General features: G+C 43.5%; 1 protein-coding gene across 1 annotated transcript in view; it reads left to right on the forward strand.

Moving 5' to 3' along the window:
* Positions 1-22,029, forward strand: part of Chsy1 (chondroitin sulfate synthase 1) — a 70,677-nt gene that overhangs the window by 1,973 nt on the left and 46,675 nt on the right. Inside the window, 2 exon segments of the mRNA XM_036169297.1 lie at positions 12,703-12,729; positions 12,731-13,198. Coding sequence (XP_036025190.1) covers positions 12,703-12,729; positions 12,731-13,198 — 495 coding nt within the window.

Below are 22,029 nucleotides of genomic sequence, written 5' to 3' on the forward strand. Positions count from 1 at the left end.
GGGAGATTATCTGACTTCTAACTGCCCCTCATACATTTCATGCTTATGAAGTCAGTATACACAAACCAGTAGGGATCATCATATCAGCAGTACCCAGGAGGTGTAGTGTACACCAGTACTGCTATTTTGTGATTGGCTGTGGACTCCCGAAGCCCATCACGAAGTGCAGTGTATGTATGTCGTCCTTTGGCCTCTTTTCTTTCATGTTAAGATGTTCTCTTTGTTTTCTTTTAGGCATTGGGGAAGTAGAAATGCTTTCTCTTGGTTTCTTCCTCTAACAAGGAATCATTTCCGGGAAACATTGCACCCACCAGTCATTTCTTCCCTGTTCTGACTTACTCTTTATCTGTGTTCTGAAAAAAGAAGAGTACAGGTCAGGGCCTCTGCCTGTTGGCCTTGTGGTTAGATTGACTAGCCTTAGGGAGCTTTCAGGAAAGGCCTGAATTGAGAGGGAGGTTGTTGAGTTTTAAGTTACTATTACAGTTTTACTGTTCTTTGCAGCCTGGGCCAGAAGTCCACACTGAGCTCTTAAGTTGGAACATCCATGTATAGTACTGTGTGAAAATAGCTTGATTCTTAAATCCTGGAGCACAAGGTGGAACCTGAGTTTGGAAGTGGGTGTGCTCAGTGTTATGTTTCTCCTAAAAAGTGAATTTTCGTGGTTTTTTTTGTTTGTTTTTTTTGTTTTTTGGTGTGTGTGTGTGTGTGTGTGTGTGTGTGTGTGTGTGTGTGTAGACCAGACTAGATTAAACTGAACCTTCCAACTGTAGCCTTTTAGTGCTAGGAATTTCGGGCATGTGCCACCACACCTGGCTTATTCTTCCTCATAGGAAAGACTCCCAGCATTGAAGAGGTGCAGGCAGGCAGATTACAAGTTCAAGGCTAGCCTGACGACATGAGACTTTGTCTTTGAAAACCAGACAAAAGCTCCTTCAGATTGTTGTCCTCATCATCCCCCTCTGCCTCCAATTTAACAAAATGACTGCTTGGCTTATAGATGAAGGAGATGCTAATGTTTTTAGTAAGAGGGCATTGTAATATAAGATACTGAAAATGTCAGAAGTTATGCTTTGGGACTAGTAACTAGCAACTTTTTCCTTCCTAGAACTGAGACCCAGGAGGGAGCTAAGAGCCCTAGAAAAATCCAGGAAAGTTGCTTGTTTGGACTGTAGTTACTTCAGTGTAATGCTCTGACTGTAGGACAGCCCCATTAGTATATACTCTTACCTTACAGGCCTGCTGTACATACAGAGTGAGGTTAGGCCCACTGAGAGACAGCCGGGCAATGATAGCTAATACCAGACAGGAAACATTTTTGAATGTAGGCAAAATGAAACTCAAAGTGTAGTAGATAGAGACCAGCTGGAGCCGACTTTGGTTGATCTGGTGTCTGCCTAGCTGTTCTGCTCACAGGATGGTCCTGACTCATTAAAACATTTAGGTGCACTTAGGTATAGTTCAGCTCTTTGTAAAGTAGATGGTCTGCATGGCCCTTGTGGATCCAAAACCTGAGTCTGAGGGCACAGCAAGACAGATCTTTATTCTGCTAGTTCTGAGGGCCAGGCTCTAAGAGGGTCTGGGCTAGTGATGACACAGTGGAGAAGACAGAACAGCTGGGCAGGGTGGGGTCCTGTCTGTATTATTAGGTGGTTAAGAGTTTTCAGAGAAAGGGGCCATCAGGTCAGATAGTTTTGTGACTGTTACTGATAAACACATCGGCAAAGGGAAAGCTAGATGCTGAGAGGCAGAAGCCAGCTTGGAAAGGAACCCCAAGAAAGCCATAAAAGGAGCTGGGTCTGACTGTTCACACTCATGGAATTGTATTCCAGGTGAATGGAAAAGCCACTCAATTGAGGCTTTGAGCAGAAAGGGAGATGGGTAGCTGAGATTTTGTAAATAAATATAGGAAATAATTCACATAGACTCATCTGCAAAGTTGTCTATTTTTACTTCAAAATAGGATTCATATGTAGTAATTTGTTGTGCTAATTATCAACAGGTTGGATGTCTGGAGTTACTGTGGTACATATTTTCTTCAATTTTTGTTTTTTTCTTAGCTTTTTTTTTAAACATATAGAAGCTACATGTTCAAATAATTCAACCTGTCTTTCCCTTTACTGTTACTTTTTTTTTTTTAAACTTGTATGGGTGTTTTGCCTTCATGTATGTCTGTGTACCATATGTGTGTGCCTGGTTCCCAAGGGGGCCAGGAGAGGGCCTCAGATCCCCAGAGACACTGTGAGCTACTGTGTGGGTGCTGGGAACCAAACCTGGGTCCTCTGGAAGAGCAGCCAGTGCTCTTACCCACTGAGTCAGCTCTCCAGCCCCATTTTTCTTGTTGATTGTTTTGTTTTTATGAGACTCACTTTATAGCTCAGGCTGGCCCTGAGTTACTAGTGAGCCTCCCACCCTTCAACCTCCTGAGTTCTGGTATTGCGAGCAGAAGTCACTATAATGTGGTCATGATTTTCGATTTTCCTCCTTAAGTTCAAAAAGTCACCCTCAGCCCCTTTGAGTTTTCAGATGAGATGGGGTCTCACTACCTAGTCCAAGTTGACCTTGCTTTAGCTTCCAGGTAGCTAGGATTACAGCCAATCCCCTGAGCATGTTCTTAAAGGAAACCTTTTTCTGCTCTGAGAAGGAAAAGACAGCCCAAGCCACATCCAGGTGGCTGGTAACTGCTTCAGCTCCAGCCTCCAAGGAACCTGTGCTCAGCCATATCTTGCTAAGGAGCTAGGGATAATTTTGGAGTTTTCCTGCCTGAGCCTCTCGAGTCCTGAGCTCACAGGCATGTTTGCTGGCATACCCACTCTTCTCCCCCCTTCCCCCCCCCCCCATCTGATTTTAATGCTCAAGACACTGAGCTTCAGCTGGACAGAATAAGCCTGGTCAGGAAAGTGCTTGCAAGGTACAAGGACCAGAGTTCTAGTTATTTGGATCTTACTGACCCTGTCCTAAAGATGGGAAACAGTCGTTTCTTGGTTTCTTTTATCCATCCTCCGAAGATGTGGTTGGTTGTGTAGGGGTAATTAGCATTAGTATGCAGATGAGTGTGGGAAGAGACTCACTAGTTTTAGATACAGGACTCTTACTCAAGATAACTGTCAGTTAATGACCCTTCCTAATGCTTTGAATCTAGGCAGACTGTTCCTCTTGCCAGCCTTAATGAGCTGCTTCTTCCTAATATATCTCAGTAATTTCCTCACTTCTTGGGCTGAGTAAACTGTGTTTATCTTAAACAGTTCAGTTGCCCTCTTCCATGCAGTTCGGTTTGGCAAATACTAATATGGAAGGTGTTTACATGTAAAGTCCAAATAATCAACTTTTAAGTGTACTTTGGAGCATAACAATTTCAAGTTATGAATTACTCATAGAAAAAGACTGCTGAAAGATGTGGTCCTCAACTGAGTGTAGTTTTCTCTCTCATGGTTTGAAGGTCTTGTGTGAGGACTGTGTGGTTGTCAGCAGGAAATGACACGTGTGTTCTGGTTCCACTGGCAATCTGACTTTGTGCTGTCCATGAATTAAGTTGGTAGTTATTGAAAGATTACTGATACTGGGCTTCAAGCCCTCCAGAGCCCAGTCTAGTTGAAGAAATGAAGACAGTGTTGATTGACAAGGGCTCACAAGGTACCTGTTGGGAAGGGTGCAGAAGGGCTCACACTTGGTGCCAAAAGAAGGATCAAGGGCGTTCTCACCCACCCCCCAACCCTCTCTCCCTTCTGAGCCTTGAAGGATGAGTAGAGTTTTGAGACAGAGAGGATGGCAGGTTTTCTAAGTCATGAAGTAGCAGGAAATAGTAATGGTGGGTAATTAGGAAGGCTAGTTCTGGGCTGTGAGCGCTGGGCAGTGATGGCAAGGACATCACAGGCCAGGCTAAGAGAAGGCACCTGTGTATTGTAGAATGGGATAGTTAAGGGGAAGGTTTTTAGTGTAGATAGATAGATAGAGATAGAGATAGAGATAGAGATATAGAGAGAGAGAGAGAGAGAGAGAGAGAGAGAGAGAGAACAGTCAGAGGCATGTGGAAGAGTCCAGAGCACAGAGAGAAAGAAGTAGACTGAACATGGCCAGCAGACTGGACCTGGCCAGGACTGGCAAGAGAAGGGATAGAAAATATAGAAAACATAGTCAGAGAAGCAGTGGGGGAGGGAAGCCTGTGAGCTGGAGGGAGTTTAGGACAACAGGGAAGGAGCTGAGAGGAGCTAGGATGCTAGCCTGGACTTTGAAATGTGTACCAGGGACTTGTGGGAGTGAAGGAGACTGGAGGCCAGCATGCGCTTAGATAAGCAGATACTCATCCCAGGGAGCCACTTGCCCTTCTGCCTGAGGAAGGAAACTGGCTCCTTTTGGTAGAGGGGAACTCCTGGGGAATGCCGGCCTTTATCTGACCACCAGAAAGCCTCCTGTAGTCCAGGCTGAGCCCATTTCTGAGTATTTGGACTACCTTTTGGAGATTTGGGAATTGGAGTCCTTTGAACCTGACATGTACCAGACTCAGGAACTTGAGTTTTGCAGAGCCAGCAGTGGTATTGCAGCATAGAGTAGCTTGATAGGATCTGTGTTGGAGGTCCAGCTGACGGTCTTGCTATTCGGAGGCTTTAAGTTTGTTTCTGATGGTAGTGACCACAGGTAGGTGTGTGTGCAGGCTCCGATGGTACGCAGGTCCATACAGGAGAGCTGGTCTTAGAGTTCAACCCAGTCGTAGTCTGAACAGTTTTGACGGTGCCGAGCCAGGCGCACGCAGGGCAAGTGGAAGTGGCTGAAGTGTGCAAGGCTGCCCTCCTTATCTGAGTGGACTGCTTCCTTGGGCTTATCAGTGCTCCCGACCCCACTGGGAAAGAACTGGTGACAGCCAGGAAGCAGGTGTGGGTGAGGTGATAGGCTGGCCGCAGAGGCTGCAGAGTGGTGCCTGTTGGTTCTGCTGGGCTCGTAGTCATTAGCTGTCGGTCCTTACTGGTCTGAGTTTCCTGTGGATAACACACTTCAGAATCCTCCACTTGGTAAGAGTGAGTGGCTGCAAAGCAGCCTGTGAGTGTCAAGTAAAGGGTAGCTGGTGGCAATTGATAAACAGGCTGATTCCAGGTAGCACCTCACAGCACCAGGACACTGATCTACAAGAATAAGCCCAGGATGGTTTTATTACTCACATAACTTCTCTGATCAGACTTGTCCCCTAAGATGTGAAAACTTACATTTTGTTTATATATACTCCCCTACCCCCAGCAAAGGCACTTACTGGGGGCTGCCAAGAACTGAGGCTCAGGAAAAGACATGGACTTGAAGTATAAAGCAGCAGTACACAAGTTGTTCAGAGGGTTCGTGGCGCTCAGCTGGAGCCTGCAGGAGGCTACAGTGCACTGTCTGTCATTTATGCTCTGCGTTTTCATTCTTAGGTCTCAAAAACGGTGTGTTGTGGTCTCTTGGTGAGTGTCCTCATTGTTGGTTGTGAACCTGGGCTCGGACTGGCTCTTCTTAGTGCCTAATAGTTGGAAATGCCTTCTGGACTACTATCCAGGGCACTGTTGAGGTAGGAAGTTGTAATCCACCCTGGCAGCAGAGAAAGTGATCCCCCTCCCTCCACCCCTGCCCCTTTTTAGGACAAGATTTTGGTATATAATACAGCCAAACTGGTTGTCTTCCTGCCTCCGCCTCACTTTGCCCAGCAAAAATCCTCTTTTATACTTGCTTCCCCAGCAAGTCTACGGTTAAGGATCAGCAGTAAGGACTGTCATTTAGCCTTTAGAAATAATTTCCCACTGTTCTCTATTATATTTTCACTTATTTCCATAATAGCCTGAGATTACTCACGTCTTAAGGACAGTAAGTCGGTTGACTTAAAAAGAGGAAGCCGTGTGCCCGGAAACCATGTCCTTGCAGAGGTACTAAGGACGTTTAAAGTAGAGTTCCTCACACTGAGATAGAAACAGCTCTTGTCAATCAGTTATCGGGTGTCCTCTGCCTTGAGAGACAGCTGAGTCTTCACAGGTCCCTGTGAAGGTCCCCCTGACAGCGGAGAACAGCATCTTCCTCCTGTACACTCTGAGAGGACTGATTCAGACTGTTGCCACCTCAGACTGCTTCCCACAGAGATGCTTTCCTGCCTTCTCCTGCGGTAGTGGGCCTGGAGGAGGATTTTCTCCTGGCACTTAGTTCCTGACAGTTTTTACACTTAGCCCTCAGCAATAGGGCAGTTTTGCGACTTCTCCTTTTTTGCCTCCTAGACAGCTTGTAGCTGAAAGTGGACCACTGTTAGCACACATGGGTGACACCATGGTCTCAGGTCTGAACAGAGGAGTTTGCTCCACTTTGAGGGGCACCTCCTGGGAGTGGTCCGGCTGTCCTAGTTTGCCCTGGCACAGAACAAGGAGAGCCCCTTCATTCACCAAGATTTTGCCCTTGCTTTGCTCTGGGTTACCTCCTCTTCTCTCTCTTTCCTGTTGTTCTCTTGCTCATTTTCTCCTCATGCATGCATTTTGATTACTTGGTCTTCAGTCCTTTCTGTAGCAGAAAGGATTATATACATTTACTAGCTAGTGTCCCTCAATTCTACAAGGCCTTCTGTCCTCCTTAGACCCCAGCCACTTAGCAACAAGAAGCAGTATCTGAGGTGACTTTCAGACTTAGCACTCTGTAACCAGCAGGCAACATGTGTAAGAGTGGGTTTGTGGAATAGAAAGTCTCCCCACTTTTTTAATTACAAAACTTTGCATAACTACTAGACTTTAGAAACTAAAGGAGAAACTCAGTCTGAGGCCACTTTTCTTTGATTTGCCTGTTGGATAAGGTTATTACAAAATAAACTGTTCTGCATTTCTTTTTTTCTTGTTAGCACAAAGCTTCCCCTGGGAATTTTTTTTCTTGGTTTTAAAGATACCTATGATACATAGAAGGTGTAGAAAATAAAAAGTAATGTTTTCTTTCCAAGTTTTTTTTTTTTTTTTTTTTTTACTTTTTTAGCAATTTAAACATTTTTTGAGATAATAATTGCATCATTCCCTTCGTTCTCCAAACCTCATGTATGTCCCATATCTCTCAGATTCATAGTCTCTTTTTTCTTTAAATTGTTGTTAATGTGCATGTGTTCCTTGTGTGTCTGTGCCTTGGGACTGACCATTTGGTATTGGGTAACCAGTTGGCTTGCTCTCCCTGGGGAAGACAAGTGAGTCCTGCCCTCAGCACCCCTCAGTTGCCTGTAGTTATTTGTGTGGAGTTGAAATACCCCCCCATCTCCCCCACCCCCGTTCACGTTAGCATGGCTATGTTGTCCTTATTCGGGTCATGTTTAGGCAGCCATGTTGGTAAGACTTTATTTTATGTGTGTGGGTATTTTGCCTCAACGTATGTCTTGTGTACTAGATGTGTGCCTAGTGCCAAGGAAGCCAGAAGAGAGGCCAGTGTTCTTTACTGCTGAGCCATTTCTCTAGTCCCAAATTAAATATTTTCTAATTCCCCTTTAGAAACAACAAGCACTCTGAATACTTTAGGGTCAAGTTGTACATTATTTTGTGTATTTAGTAAGCCAGGATATATATGTATAATCTCCCCTGCCTGTGTGTGTGTGTGTGTGTGTGTGTGTGTGTAGGGGAATAGAGTCCAGGCCCTTGCACTTCCAGGCATACACTCTATCACTTGCTCCATTCTTAGCCCTTGTTGCCTGCTTTGTAAACTTAGGCATACGATATGGATGCTTACCCAGGACAATGTCTATATTGTAGATGTAGTTTTTCTTACAATGATAGTGAGTTGAAGTAGAGATGGATACAAAGCCCTAACTCAACACAGGCATTCTTTGGCCAGGCTGCCAGCTGTCCAGCTGCATTTCTTAGTTGCACTTTAATTTGGTCCAGGTGGATAGCTTTTAGAAACTTGGGGAAATAGAAAGTTTCCTTGGCACTCTCAAGTTTCAGCTGTCTTATCTGGCCTGTAGAAGAGTTGGGTATCAGTCCACTGAAAATGGAGCTTTCTGGCAAGGACCTTTGCAAATGTTCTGTCATTTCCATTGAGAGCTCCAGGCAGCAAATGTGTTGATGGCCAAGTAGACATTTGCTTATGAAAAATCACGGAACTTGACCTGTTTTGATCACAGGAGGGCAGGCTTGCTTGCTCAGCAGCATTGCCTTCAATTTGAAATTATGAATGTCTTCCCTTCCTCCTCCTCCCTCAGGATAGTAAAATGAGTTATGTTCCAGAATACATTCACTCTGTGGAACCCTAATTGAAAAGATCATAATTTCTTAAGATTGGAGGGTTTGCAAAGAATTCATGAGATGATTTTCCTCAAACCACCCTTCAATTAGAATAGAAAAGACAACATGAGGCTTGCCCTAGGTTACCTAAAAAGGACTGGATAATAATTGGGTGGGGCTACTGAAAATGCAGAGGAGCTTTTAAGGAGGGCTTGAGGTTGGATTGTCTCTTTTTAAAATTAATTGCTTTCTCTCTTCTTGGACAAATTATACCATTTCAAGTCACAGTTGAGACATTAATCGCATCCGTGACTGCTGTGTTACCAGTATGTTCTGCATGCATTCTGCCTGGGGCACTGGGAAACAGTGCCAGGCAGAAATGAATTTCGATCTTCAGTCTAACATGAAAGAGCCTAGTGTCTTAAGTGAAAAGACTTAAAATTTACATTCTTATATTAGAATTCTACCTAAAACAATGTCTGAAGTTGAGAGTTAAACACAATTCTAATGCAGTACGAGGCTTGAGGGTTTAGGTTTTTAGCCAGAAATGTGAGAATTCCTTTCCATACTGCCACCACTACAGTGCCGTCTTAAATCTGACTGGTCCATGCGCAGCCCACATTTTCCTGTGGGCTGTAACTTCTTTCACTACCTTATTTTATTTGCAAGCTTCTGCCTTCTCTAGAAGTCACCCTCAGGCAGTGCTGACAGTGGAGTCAAGACTCTTCCCAGCAGTGCATTTCGGAGCCCAAGACTACAGAGTGCCTGTCTCCTTAATAGGCTGCTTCTTTGAAGACAGCAATCACTTTAGCTGCTGTGTCTCCCCAGTAACATACCCCCTGGCTCCAGCATTTTCGTGGCTTCTGGGGCTGGTTGCTCTAGTATTCTTTGAACTTGGTCTGTTTAGTCATCTCATTTTAGTGCGGAGGCACACGGCTTACTAATAGTGCTAGGCGGTTAAGTTGCTGTCAGTCACTGTCCTTTCACATTCCCACATAAGATGATGCACATTATTTAGCTTTGAGTTACATTGTGTTTCAGCACATGGGGCCTCTGACTTTTCCCTCTGAATAATTGTTTTCTTGTTTGTGCGAATTGTAGGGATATGGCTTGGTTGATGGACAGTTATGTGAAGCTCATCTGGAAGTGATTTTTGTCCTTTGGCAAACACAACACACAGCATCTGTAAGCCACTCGCTGTATAGGAGGGGGCAGTTTTCATTCCATGTGTTCACTTACCTCTGTTATGTGCCAAACATTGCGATTATTTACACATTTTCAAGGAATTAGTGTGACTGAAAGAAAACAAGGAAGCCCAAACGTTAGTGTGTAAGGAGAACAGAATCAGGGCTCCTTGGCTTAAAAGGACCTTGTACAGACATGGTCACATCACAGGAGCACCTGTAGATTCTCATACATTCTGTATGTTGTAGGCATGTGCCAAAGGAATTGTCCCTTTATGGATAGAGTTGGCTTTGCCTCCCATTAACTGTTCATCTATCCTGTGTTTATTTTACATTTTTTGCTTCATTTTGCTTTTTGAAACGGGATCTCACTATGTTGCCCAGGCTGATCTCAAACTCATGGTCTGAAGTGGTCCTGTCCTACATCTGCCTCCTGAGGAGGGATTATAGCCACGTGTTACCATGAATGTATATTTGTTTGTTTTTTACAGATTTATTTTTATTTTATGTGTATATGTGAGTCTGTCTGTCTCTCTCTTTCTGTCATGTGTGTTGGAGGCTAGAAGAGGATCCCTTGGAACTAGAGTTATTAACAGTTGTAAGCTGCTCGTGTGGTGCTGGGACCCTGACCTGGTCCTCTAAAAGATAGCAAATGTGCTTAACTACAGAGCTATTTTTTTCTAAATTTATTTAAAAGAGCATATCCTTTGTGAAACTGAAATATAGTACCTGGTACAACTCTGACTGTGGTAAGAGTTCTCTGCGACATTTGTTTCATGATTCTTTCCTAAAGAGCTGAGTGGCATAGCCTATCCAGATGTATCAGCGTTAGTGTCAGTACACAGGCATCGGGACAACGGTAACTACAGTGGCTCCTCATTCTGAGATGCGCTTTTCCAGACTCTGTTGTCGCTGATATAGGGTGTAGTTTCTAGTTTTTGATTGGCTCACCATTGGCAGTATTTGCTGCTGGTAAATGGAACAGTGACAGACCTCATGGTGGATACCTAGATAGGAGAAAACGTATACATTCAAGCCTTGGACTTTTTGAGAGGAGTTTGGTAGAAAGTTTTATGCAGTTGAATGTTTTCCTCAATTTGAATGAGACAGTTTAGTTATTTTTATTCCCTACATCTTGATTAGGAAGTTAAATGAAAACTAGTCTTTTGTTTTTGAAGTATCTCATTTAAAATTATAAAAATTTTAGAATTTCAGTTTTGCAAGATGGAAGATGTTCTAGAGTTGGCTGGTGGTGATGGCCACGCAGCACTGGGTGCTGAGTACCGTTACCCGTGCTCTTAGAGGTGGTGAGGATGGTGATTTCTGTGTTATGTCTGGCTACAGTTAAGTTTGGCTAGAAGGTGAATGTGTAGTACTTCAAGTCTCCTGTACTATAGAGAAAGTTATGTCTGCCATACCTCTAGCTCTTCCGATTCCAGTGTCCCTACTTTTTTTCTTTTTGGCAGCGTTGCCCTAAGTAGCCTAGACTGACCTCCACCCTGCTCTCCTCCTCTCTCACTCTCTGAGCACTGGGAGTACTACTATGCCTGGCGTGAAATGTCTTAAATGATACTTTTCTCCTAGTAATCTCCATTAAAATTTTGTGTAGGTTTAGTTGGTCCAAGTCATCTTTTCACTGTAGAAATACAGTTGTACTGGTTGAGTAAATCAAAATTTATGAAGAACAATGCCACTTGGAAACTGAGGGGAGGGGACAGAGACAGCGAGACTGGGAATTGAACCTCTGGCCTTGCACATCCTGAGCAAACACTCTACCACTAGTCTATATCTGTAGTTCAGGCTTTTATTTTCTTCTCCCGGTCCTACATTTGACAGGGTCTCACTATATAGCCCTGACTGGCCTGGAAATTAACTATGTAGATCAGGCTGACGCTGGATTTGCAGCGATCCACCTGCCTGCCTCCAGAGTGCTGAGATTAAAGATGTGCACTGCCATGCTAGGCCTTGATTTTCTTAATATTAAATTTACTCCAAAGTGAGCAGCTCTAATAGGGAAATTCAAAATGCTCTAAAATTTGAGACTTTGAGAGCAGTGCTCAATTCTATCAGTGGCAGGTCTCAGGGCACTTTCAATCAGGGGATACGTGACTGGTGAATCTATACACAAATTTTAAAATGTGGAAAAACACCAGATAAAGGATATTCAGGCTGTATTTTCTTTGTTTTCTATCATGTTTTTCTGGGAAGTAGTCCATATAAATAATTACTTAAGTTCTTAGCAGTAGCCTGAAGCACCGGGAAGGACATTATGATTACCTCAAATTAGTTCTTCATAACTGGACACTTTGTTTCCATTTCATTGATTGCTGATCATCTTCTTTCTGGCCTGAAGCAGCCAGCGCCTTTTAAAACTCAAACTACCCTTCTGGCTTCTTTCCATTCTAGTCTGCACCCCAGGATTCCCTTTTTTCCTTCTCCTGCGCTGTTCCCTTTGGTGCCTTCCAGGGCTGTCATACAGTAGAGGACCCCTTCTCTGGTGGACCCCACCTCTAGTTCAATTGAGGTTTCCCTCCATCTTCCCTTGTCGCAAACTGTTGTGCTCTCACCCGGGGTGAGACGGGCCAGCCTTAGCATCCAGGGCATTTACCCTGCCTCAGGGAAGCATTTTCCGTTCTGGCTTCCCTTTGTCTGTGTGCTGCTTTCTTTCAGAACATGTTCATGCTGTTAGCATACCACGTGTGACCATCCTGACAATGTCTGTCTTGGGGACTGCTCCATGACTCCAGCTGTGGTTCAGTTCACCATTGTATCTGTCTTAGTTGACACTTGAGTGATGCAGCAAGATTTGTTGACAGCAAAATTTGATTTTGTTGTCACTTATTTATTTATTTACTTACTTTGCATTTTGTTTACTTTGTGGGAGTATGCATGCAGGCTAGTAGAGGTCAGAGGACAACTTGTAGGATTAGGTCTTCTCTTTCAACCACATGGGCTCTGGAGCAAACTCGGGTTGGTAATGAGACTTGTCAGCTTGCGCCTTTACCACTTAGCCATCCTTACAAGCTGAGGAGCTTGTCAGTAGAAGTTGATGAAATCCAAAAGTTGACTGGCCAACCCAAAGTTTGCCTTAGCAATTTCATTATCAGTTGTAACTAGAAGTTAGTGATCCTATGAGACTTCACCTTCCCTGTAGTTGGGGTTCTTCTGAAAATGAATCTGGACTTTGTAATACTCAATGGGGGCTTCTGTTAGAAGAGGCAGGCAAACACAAACCAGATGTTAGAAGCAATCACACAGAGATTCAAATGAGTGGACAAGTTCATTTCTGCAAACAACTGTCCTCTAATCACTATTTATTTTATTTCCAGAACATGGTCCAAGACAATTCCTGGGAAAGTTGAATTCTTCTCTAGCGAGGGTTCAGATACATCTATACCCATTCCGATAGTGCCACTGCGGGGTGTAGATGACTCCTATCCACCCCAGAAGAAGTCTTTCATGATGCTCAAGTACATGCATGACCACTACTTGGACAAGTACGAATGGTTTATGAGAGCAGATGATGATGTTTACATCAAAGGAGATCGTCTGGAGAGTTTTCTGAGGAGTTTGAATAGCAGCGAGCCCCTCTTTCTTGGGCAGACGGGACTGGGCACCACAGAAGAAATGGGGAAACTGGCCCTTGAGCCTGGAGAGAATTTTTGCATGGGAGGACCCGGTGTGATTCTGAGCCGGGAGGTGCTTCGGAGAATGGCACCACACATTGGCAAGTGTCTCCGGGAAATGTACACCACCCATGAAGATGTAGAGGTGGGAAGATGTGTCCGGAGGTTCGCAGGCGTGCAGTGTGTCTGGTCATATGAGGTAAGAGCAGAATTCTTTACAGGGGAAAACCCATCACTTTTGCTTTTGAGTTTGGGATCAAGCATAGGAAACTAGCAATATGAGTCTCTTTTAGGGTTAAAGTTGGTGTAAATTATTAGTACATGTGTTAGCCTGAGTTTTAAATTTTTATTACCCTGATTTTTCCCTGGCCTTTAGAGCATGTCTTGTGTACTTCTGGTGTCTTTTTAAATAAATAACAGTACTCACAGTTTGAAGAAACCTAGGATTTACTGATGGTCATAGTGACATTTTTCCACGACACCTAGAATCATCTGGTTTCTGTTGATTCCACAAGACCTTCTGAAAGAGCATAAGATACTTCCTTGTTTCCCATTTCCCGAAGGCTTACACTTTCATCTGGTCAAGATGACCTACACAGATCAGAAACTTGCATGTTTTGAACTTATAAAATGGTTAGTGATGAGAAATTGGTCAGCAGCTTTTGGCTTTGCATTAGGGAGTTAGGGTTGTAGCACAGCAGTGTGGCATGTGCTTAGCATCCCTGAGGGCATTGCCAGTACCAAAAAGAAATAAATGACGTCATTCCTTTCACATTAGGTGGCAGGTAATTCTGAGTTATTTAACACATGAAACCTTTATGGGAATCTGCTTGCCCGTATTTTCTCTTTTATAAGTGGGCATGAGTTAATTTTGGGCTTTCTGTTTTATTGCACGTGTGTACCTCTTGTCTGTAGTTTCAAGATCCAATAACAGTAGTGTGGTAGTTTGAATGTAATTGGCCCCATAAGCTCAGGGAATGGCACTATTGAGAGGTGTGGCTTTGTTGGAGGAAGTGTATCACTGTGGAGGCAGGCTTTGAGGTCTCATATATGCTCAAGCCTCGCCCATTGTCTCAGACCACTTCCTGTTGCCTGTGAGTCAAGATGTAAGAACTCTCAGCTCCTTCTCTAGCATTGTGTCTGCCTGCATGCTGCCTTGCTTCCTACTGTGATGATAATAGACTGAACCTCTGAACTGTAAGCAAGCCACCACAATTAAATGTTTTCCTTTATAAGAGTTACCATGGCCAGGCAGTGGTGGCACATACCTTTAATCCCAGCACTTGGAAGGCAGAAGCAGGCAGATCTCTGTGAGTTCGAGGTCAGCCTGGTCTACAGAGTGAATTCCAGGACAGGCTCCAAAGCTACACAGTGAAACCCTTTCTCTAAAAACCAAAAAACAAACAAACAAAAAAAAGTTACCATGGTCCTGGTGTGTCTCCACAGCAACAGAAACCCTAACTAAGACAAGCAGCATGAAATGGATTGGTTGTGTTTAGTTTGGTCAACTGTTGATGATCATGAAGAACAGAAGGAATTGCTAGGCCTTTTGCCCAGAGCAAAAACTCGCCCTCCTATTTGAGCTCTCCACTCTTTCCTACATACTTGAGGGAAGTGCTGTGGGATGCTCTGCATGCTGTGAATGTGCTGCTCTGATTGGTTAATAAATAAAACGCTGAATGGCCAGTAGCCAGGCAGGAAGTATAGGCAGGACAAGCAGAGAGGAGAATTCTGGGAAGAGGAAGGCTGAGTCAGGAGTTGCCAGCCGGCCACAGAGGAAGCAGGATGTGAAAGCAGAACTGAGAAAAGGTACCAAGCCACGTGGCTAAACATAAATAAGAATTATGGGTTAATTTAAGTGTAAGAGCTAGTCAGTAGTTGGCCTGAGCTAATGGCTGAGCAGTTTTAATTAATATAAGTTTCTGAGTGATTATTTTATAAGCAGCTGTGGGGTCCTTGGTGCTGGGTGAGCACAGGAAAACTTCAGCTACAGGGAAGGGACATGCTTTTGCCCATGCTTTCCTCTCCCAACCCACAGCTTGCTATTAAATGCCCTCCAATCCTTTGTTACTTCTGCCTAAAGTTTTAGGGAAGCAGACATTTTTAAATGAACAGGAATGTTCTTCATGAGATTTTTAATTACAAATTAACAAAGGGGTATTTTGGATACTAAACAAGATCCGAGGGAGCCCTTTAATCTCTATGTGCCTCACCTTCTCTCTGCCTGCCTGCTATTGCCTGGTGGTTGCTCACTAGGCCCGGGACATCTCTGTGTCATGAGATTTTGCAGTGAGGAAAGCTGTCTGCTGTTCTGTTTCTGTGAAGAGATAACATGACCAAGGCAACTTATAACAGAAATTATTTAATTGGGGGCTTTAAACATTTCAGAGGGTGAGTCCATGGAGAAGATGGTAGGCATGTCTCTGGAGCAGTAGCTGAGAGCTTTCAGAAACCAGGTGCATCAAGCTGTGACACAGGCTTCCAAGCTACTGAGCAGACAGAGCACTGTGGATTGTAGTGTAGAGACGGACCAGGGGAAGAGGAGAGGAGGGAGCAAGCTGGGGAGAGGACCGGAGATGAGGGGATGAGATGGAAAGAACTTAGAACTATGAGAGGTCAGGAGGAGAAGGGACAGAGAGGAGCTGAGGATGAGGACGGAACTGAAGCTGTGTAGCAGGGAAGCTGTGAAGCAGGGAGAGCAAGACTGGGCCTTTGGTGGGCTTTTGAGACCTCACAGCTGACCCCCGGTGACATAGCTCCTCCAACAATCCTAATCTTTCCCAAACAGTTCCACTAAGTGACAACCAAGCATTGAAACATAGGAGCCTGTGGGGACCATTCTAATTTAAACATCACAAAAGCCATTTAAGTATTTCATGCTGTGTTCAGTAGATTACAACTGGCAGTTTTTCTGCATATTCTCCATCCTTAATAGTTTGGCCATAACATACTTCTTCATGGCTGATAGATATATAATGCTTTGAATAACAAAGGCTATTATTGGGGTCCAGCCTCTAATAGTCTTTTCCCAGGGTTTACAGAAGAGACGCTATGGCGGAGAAATAATCTGAGGGAATGAATCTAAGTACACCGAGCTCTTGAGTCCATTCACTTTATTCTTCTAAGACAAAATTCTTTCTGTACAGCTTCAGTTCCGTCCTCATCCTCAGCTCCTCTCTGTCCCTTCTCCTCCTGACCTCTCATAGTTCTAAATTCTTTCCATCTCATCCCCTCATCTCCGGTCCTCTCCCCAGCTTGCTCCCTCCTCTCCTCTTCCCCTGGTCCGTCTTTACACTACAATCCACAGTGCTCTGTCTGCTCGGTAGCTGGAAGCCTGTGTCACAGCTTGATGCACCTGGTTTCTGAAAGCTCTTTTGTTCTGAGTTAACATGTTAAAAGGGGAGGTCTACAGATACCATTTGGGCTACGGAAGAAATGGCTAAACGTAATATGCAAAAGAGTCAAAGGTTTGTACCTAACATCTGCCTTGTCCACCGGCCTAGGTGTCATCTCCATATGGATATTACCTTTCAGGAGACCAGCTGGTGGGCTGGAATGCTATTTCTGTCCGCCATTTGTCTTTGGATGTTTGAGAGAGGTAGCTCATATAATACACTGTTAGAAGTTCTTAGGAGAACCAATTGGGAAAGCTACCATAGCGCTCAAGAAAATCATTGCAGGAGCCGGCTAATATAGATCTAAAAGTGAATATCACAAAGACTCCTTGAGGCTTGGCCTTTTCCTCTAGAAAAGCCCTGCTTCTTCAGGTATAGTCTTTGCTATAGTCAGCTGAATTCCTGCTTCATATTTCTGTGGCCCGCAGCATTTGTATATTTTGGAATGCTTTATTTTGCTGACATTTTAGAGGACAAGCTTGCTTTCTGTTGTTGTTTTGAGCCAGGCTCTCCTTGGTAGCCCAGGCTGATTGATGGTGATCCTGCTCTGTAGCTGAGACACCTTGAACTGCTGCCTTCTGCCCCCACAATGCAGGGGTTATAGGTATAAGCCACCAACCTTTCCCAGCTCTTTTGTGTGTAGGTAGAGGACAGGGTTTCACCCTGGAGTGCAGGCTGGCCTAGAACTCACTGATTTCAGGCTTTGGCCATCACTCCCACACATTTAATTTGAGAGTCAGAAAATAATTGTGTCTTGATGTAGATTAATATCTTATAGGTACTACTGGATAAAGTCAGTATCTTGAGTTAGAGCAAGAACTTTAATTTAATGTCAGTGCCAAATTGATGGTGTAAAGTGGGATCTGGAGCTCCGGGACTTGAAAGGCTGAGGGGTAAGTTCCCATTCATTATGAGGTAATCTGATATGGAAGTTGTAGATAGCATGGCTAGGAATACCTGTGACCATCCATATCATGGACACTTGGACTTTACATCTTCTAAGTAGTTTTCCTGGCTCAGAGGATCTGGTAGGTGTTTCCCTCTTTGCCCAGGGAGCTGCATCAGTAACAGCAGCCACAGGTGGCTCTCCCCAGGAGTGTGGGGCAGGCAGGCAGGCAGGCAGGCAGGAATGTCCCTGCCGCTTTGCAGTTCTTTAAATGCATTATGATGACACTGATTTTCCTAGATTATATTGGCTGGCTCTCCCCGGACTTGTGCCAGAGGCTGCTCCCGTCAGCTGTGCTGCTGAGAGTTCTGTTTTGTGTGAGTTGTCTGTTCACGGTTTGGGCCCATGTTTCAGATGGAACACTGTCTGTTTTAAGATTTTGTTCAAGTGCTTTGTTCTCAACATAGTATCTTCTAGACTGTGCTTTGTCTTTTTGCCTTCACTGAATTGGAGAATTTTAAAAATTGGCCAGTTGTGAGTCTAAATCTAATTTAACATAACCTAACTTTGATGGCTTATGCTTTTTAATGTTTTTTGTTATTATTAATATTTGTGGGTCTTTATTTGCCTTCATATGTGTCTATCTATGTACCACACATGTACTTTGCTCACGGAGGCCAGAAGAGAGGGTTGGATCCCACAGAACTGGAGCTGCCATGTGGGTGCTTGCAATTGAACCTGGGTCCTTGAAAGAGCAAGCAACCAGTGCTCTTAATCATTACATCATCTCACCAGGCATCCCCTTTTTAGTGTTTTAAGAAATTGTTCCTTTTTTTGAGTCACACAGATTTTATCCTGTGTTTTTCTGTGTTTAAAATTTTACCCCTTTATACTGGGCGGTGGTGGCTCACGTCTTTAATCCCAGCACTTGGGAGGCAGAGGCAGGAGGAGGATCTTTGTGAGTTTGAGGCCAGCCTGGTCTACAGAGCGAGATCCAGAAAGGCGCAAAGCTACACAGAGAAACCCTGTCTCGAAAAAACAAAAAAAAAAAGAAATACATTATGGAACATTTACCAATCAATCAGCCTGCCTGATACCTGCACCCTTACTCCATCACTAAGAGATGCCATGTTCAACAGTCAGGCATGATTAATCCTTCCTTAAACTTCCTGAAAGATAATTATGTTAAGCTTGGAGTCATGGAAAGCACTTATTTTGCTCTATTGTAAGCTTAGCCAGAGGAATAATTTTTTTTAATTGCCTTGAAGTAGAAATAATTTCTCCAGTAATAGCTGTGTAATTAAAATGACTCATGAGGAACAGTTGTCAAAGCCAAAACTCAGATTTCTTTATAAGCTTATTTTTTTTTTTATTATTGCTGGTATTTATTAACTGTCTTTTAAGCACTTGATTTTTAAATGGTTTTAGTTTCACAGAGAAGTTAAAGGAAAGTAAGAACTGGTCTAGAGGCTTAAATGCTGGTTAAGTCTGGTGACCTTCACATGGGGGGGACACTGCTACCTCAGATTACTAGGAGCTTCTGAGATGCAGTGTTGAAGGGTTGGAAAAATGATTTTATTTAGACATATGTATAGACTATTATTATAGTATTGTTTTAAAAGAGGAAACAAGAAGGCAGTTGACCATGGGAACATTCACTTTAACTTTTTAGTTACCATATACCTTTAGAGAAAATAGGAGCTGTAAATATCCAGACAAACCGACAAGTAACCGGCACCCAGACCTCTGTGTCATTTTAAGGGACCTTAACTGGGAAGCACAGGTGTTCAGGGTGGAAAAAGAAGTGCTGTTGAAATGTGGGGACAAAGAGGGCCCTGACGGCCTGAAAGGTTGATGACGTGTACAGGCGGTGCTGCTCACATAGTTAGTTCACAATTCATAAGTGCGGGGCGTTTGGAGGGCCGAAGCTCCCCACTTCTGTACCACCGGGTTCCCTTCACAATTAGCCACCCTGGGGCATCCTTACAGACATGACACATACAAGCTGTTAAGTTTATGTATCTTATCAAAAATTCGTCTTGGGGTGGCATAAACATATCGTCATGAAACAGTGAGAATTAAGTATGACACCTCATAATGCTGATTTTATATTTTAAAAATGCTACAAGAAAGGACAAAAATCAATGCTGGTCTTTATAGGAGGACATATCAGCGAGGGAAGTTAGAATTTATAGCAAAATATATGTAAAGAAGAGGACTTCCTTACTGATCTGGCTTGCTTATAAAAGGATGTTGAACATCCTTGCATCACACATCACACGCCTGAAACTTTCTAAAGTTACTAATGGAAGGAATGATGTCTCTTAACTGCTGGGTGTCCTGGACATCATTTGTGTTATTTGTGCCTTCATTTCTCATTTAGGATGTCCATTCACCTCACCTACCTGGGAACTAGCCCATCCCTGTTCCCAGTAGTGACTAGATGGTCCAGATACAATGCAAATGGATGAATATGGTTGTTATTGACTGAATTGACAGGTGTATTGAAAAAGTGACCCAGTTCTATGCTGTATGTTCCACAAAGCCTAATACTGAACTTTTTGAGGTAGAGTGTCTGTGTGTAGCTCTGGTTGGCCTGTAACTCACAGAGATCTGCCTGCCTCTGCTCCCTAAATTCTGGGATTCAAGGTGTACATCGCCAGGCCTAGACTTTGAACGGTGTTTTTTGGTGTTGTCGTTCTGTAATTTTGTTGGCTCAATTTCTAGCCTCTGATGGATCCAAATGGCACATTTCAGGGGCTGAGGCGATGGCATAGTCAGCAAGGCAGTTGTTGTGCAGGCGTGAAGAGCTGAGTTGGGACTCCCAGTACCCACGTCAAAGCCAGGTGGGGCACCGTATTTTTGTAGTCCCAGAGCTGGGGAGACAGAGACAGGAGAATCCTTGAGAGTTCCTGACCAAGTAATCTAGTTGGATCAGCTAGGTTTGGTGGAAGACCCTGTCTCAAAACACAGATATGTGTGCACATGTACACACAGGGTGCTGTAAGAAAACCAGAGCAGCAGTGAGTAGGACTAGCCTAAGGAGAAAGAGGAGAATTGGAGACAGACCAGCCATTGCTCTGTGGACTCTTAATTTCATTTCACTATTAGAGAATGCATTTTGTGTAGTTGTTAGTATTTTAACTGTATTGAGACTTTATGACTCAACATAGGGTCTGTTTTGGAGAATGGTCTATATGTATTGAGAGTAATATGTCTTCTGCTGTTGCTGAATTACGTTTCTATGGATCTGTTAGGTTTAATTTAAATGTTCATGATGACTGGAGAGGTGGGTCAGTCTGTAAAGAGCTGTCTGTATAAGCATAAGAACCTGAGTTCGGATTCCCCAGCATGAAATAAAAGCAATACTAAAAAATATAGGTGGGAGAGTAATTAAAGAAGACACCAAATATGGACCTCTGGCATCCTCATGTGCACCTATACCCAACATGCTTATGTACACATGAACACACATAAAAAATGTTGGCCACATATTTTTGGTTTTTTTTTTTTTTGTGTGTGTGTGTTGTTGTTGTTCATTGTTACTGTTTATTGATATATAATTCTATCCATTATTGAAAATGAAACACACATATATACAAAATGTTGACCCAAATTTCTGAGTTTTAGTTGATTTTTTTTTTTTTTTTTGTCTAGTATTCTGTCCATTATGAAAGTAGAATGTTGGAATCTACTATTACTAAATTAGTTGTTTCTTTGATTCCTTGTCAGTGTTTTCTTTCTTTTTTTAAAAATTTTTTTTAATGGAGCTGAGGAACGAACCCAGGGCCTTGCGCTTGCTAAGCAAGCACTCTAACCACTGAGCTAAGCCCCCAACCCCGTGTTTTCTTTATTTTGGAGCTCGTTTTTAGATGCATATTTTGTATAATTACCATTTTCCTGGCAGAGAGATACTTTACCATGGTAGAGTCCCATCTTTGCCTTTGTAACAGTTATTGCCCCTTGTCTGTTCTGCCTTACTGAGCATCCCTTGTGTGGTGATGTGTCTCTTTCCTGAGCTGCTCTTTTAAGACTGGCTCTCCACAGTGTGTGGTGTCTGTGTTCATCCTTGGAGTTGGTTGAGATTCGTGTTTGAGTGGTCTGGTTTTCCTCAGTTTGGGGAGTTCCTCAGCCGTGTTTCCCTAACTGTTCCTTCTGTCACTCCCCAGCTCCCTTCTGCGCATTTTCCCTCTGTAACTCCCATGTGCACATACTCAGGCTCTGTTCATTTTTGTTCATTCTGTTTTCTTTTCCTCACACAGGATAATGGGACCTGTCTTCAGGTTCACTGATGTCTCTTCTGCCTGTTCAAATCTGTTGTTTTTCATTTCAGATATAGTACTTTTCAACTCCAGAATTTGTTTGGCTATTTTAAAAAGCAGTGATTTCTTCTCTCTCTCTCTCTCTCTCTCTCTCTCTCTCTCTCTCTCTTTCTCTTTTTTTTTTTTGGATCGAATCCAGGGCCTTGCGCTTGCTAGGCAAGCACTCTACCACTGAGCTAAATCCCCAACCCGATTTCTTATCTCTAATAGCATCTTCTCACAGACATTCATGTATGGACTCTTCATTCTTATTTATTCACATGTTGGTGTGGTGATTGTGGAGATCAGAGTCTGTCCCTCACTCAAATGCCAGAGCTAGTCCTGTTGTTGTGTTTGATGAGCCCTACCTGGATGGTTCAGTCCGCAGCTGGAGCTACTCAGATGCTTAGAACCAGTGAGTCTTGTACTCTGCTGATGAGATTGCACA

Source organism: Onychomys torridus, chromosome 1 (genome assembly GCF_903995425.1).
Source record: "Onychomys torridus chromosome 1, mOncTor1.1, whole genome shotgun sequence".
In the NCBI taxonomy this organism is placed as follows: Eukaryota; Metazoa; Chordata; class Mammalia; order Rodentia; family Cricetidae; genus Onychomys; species Onychomys torridus.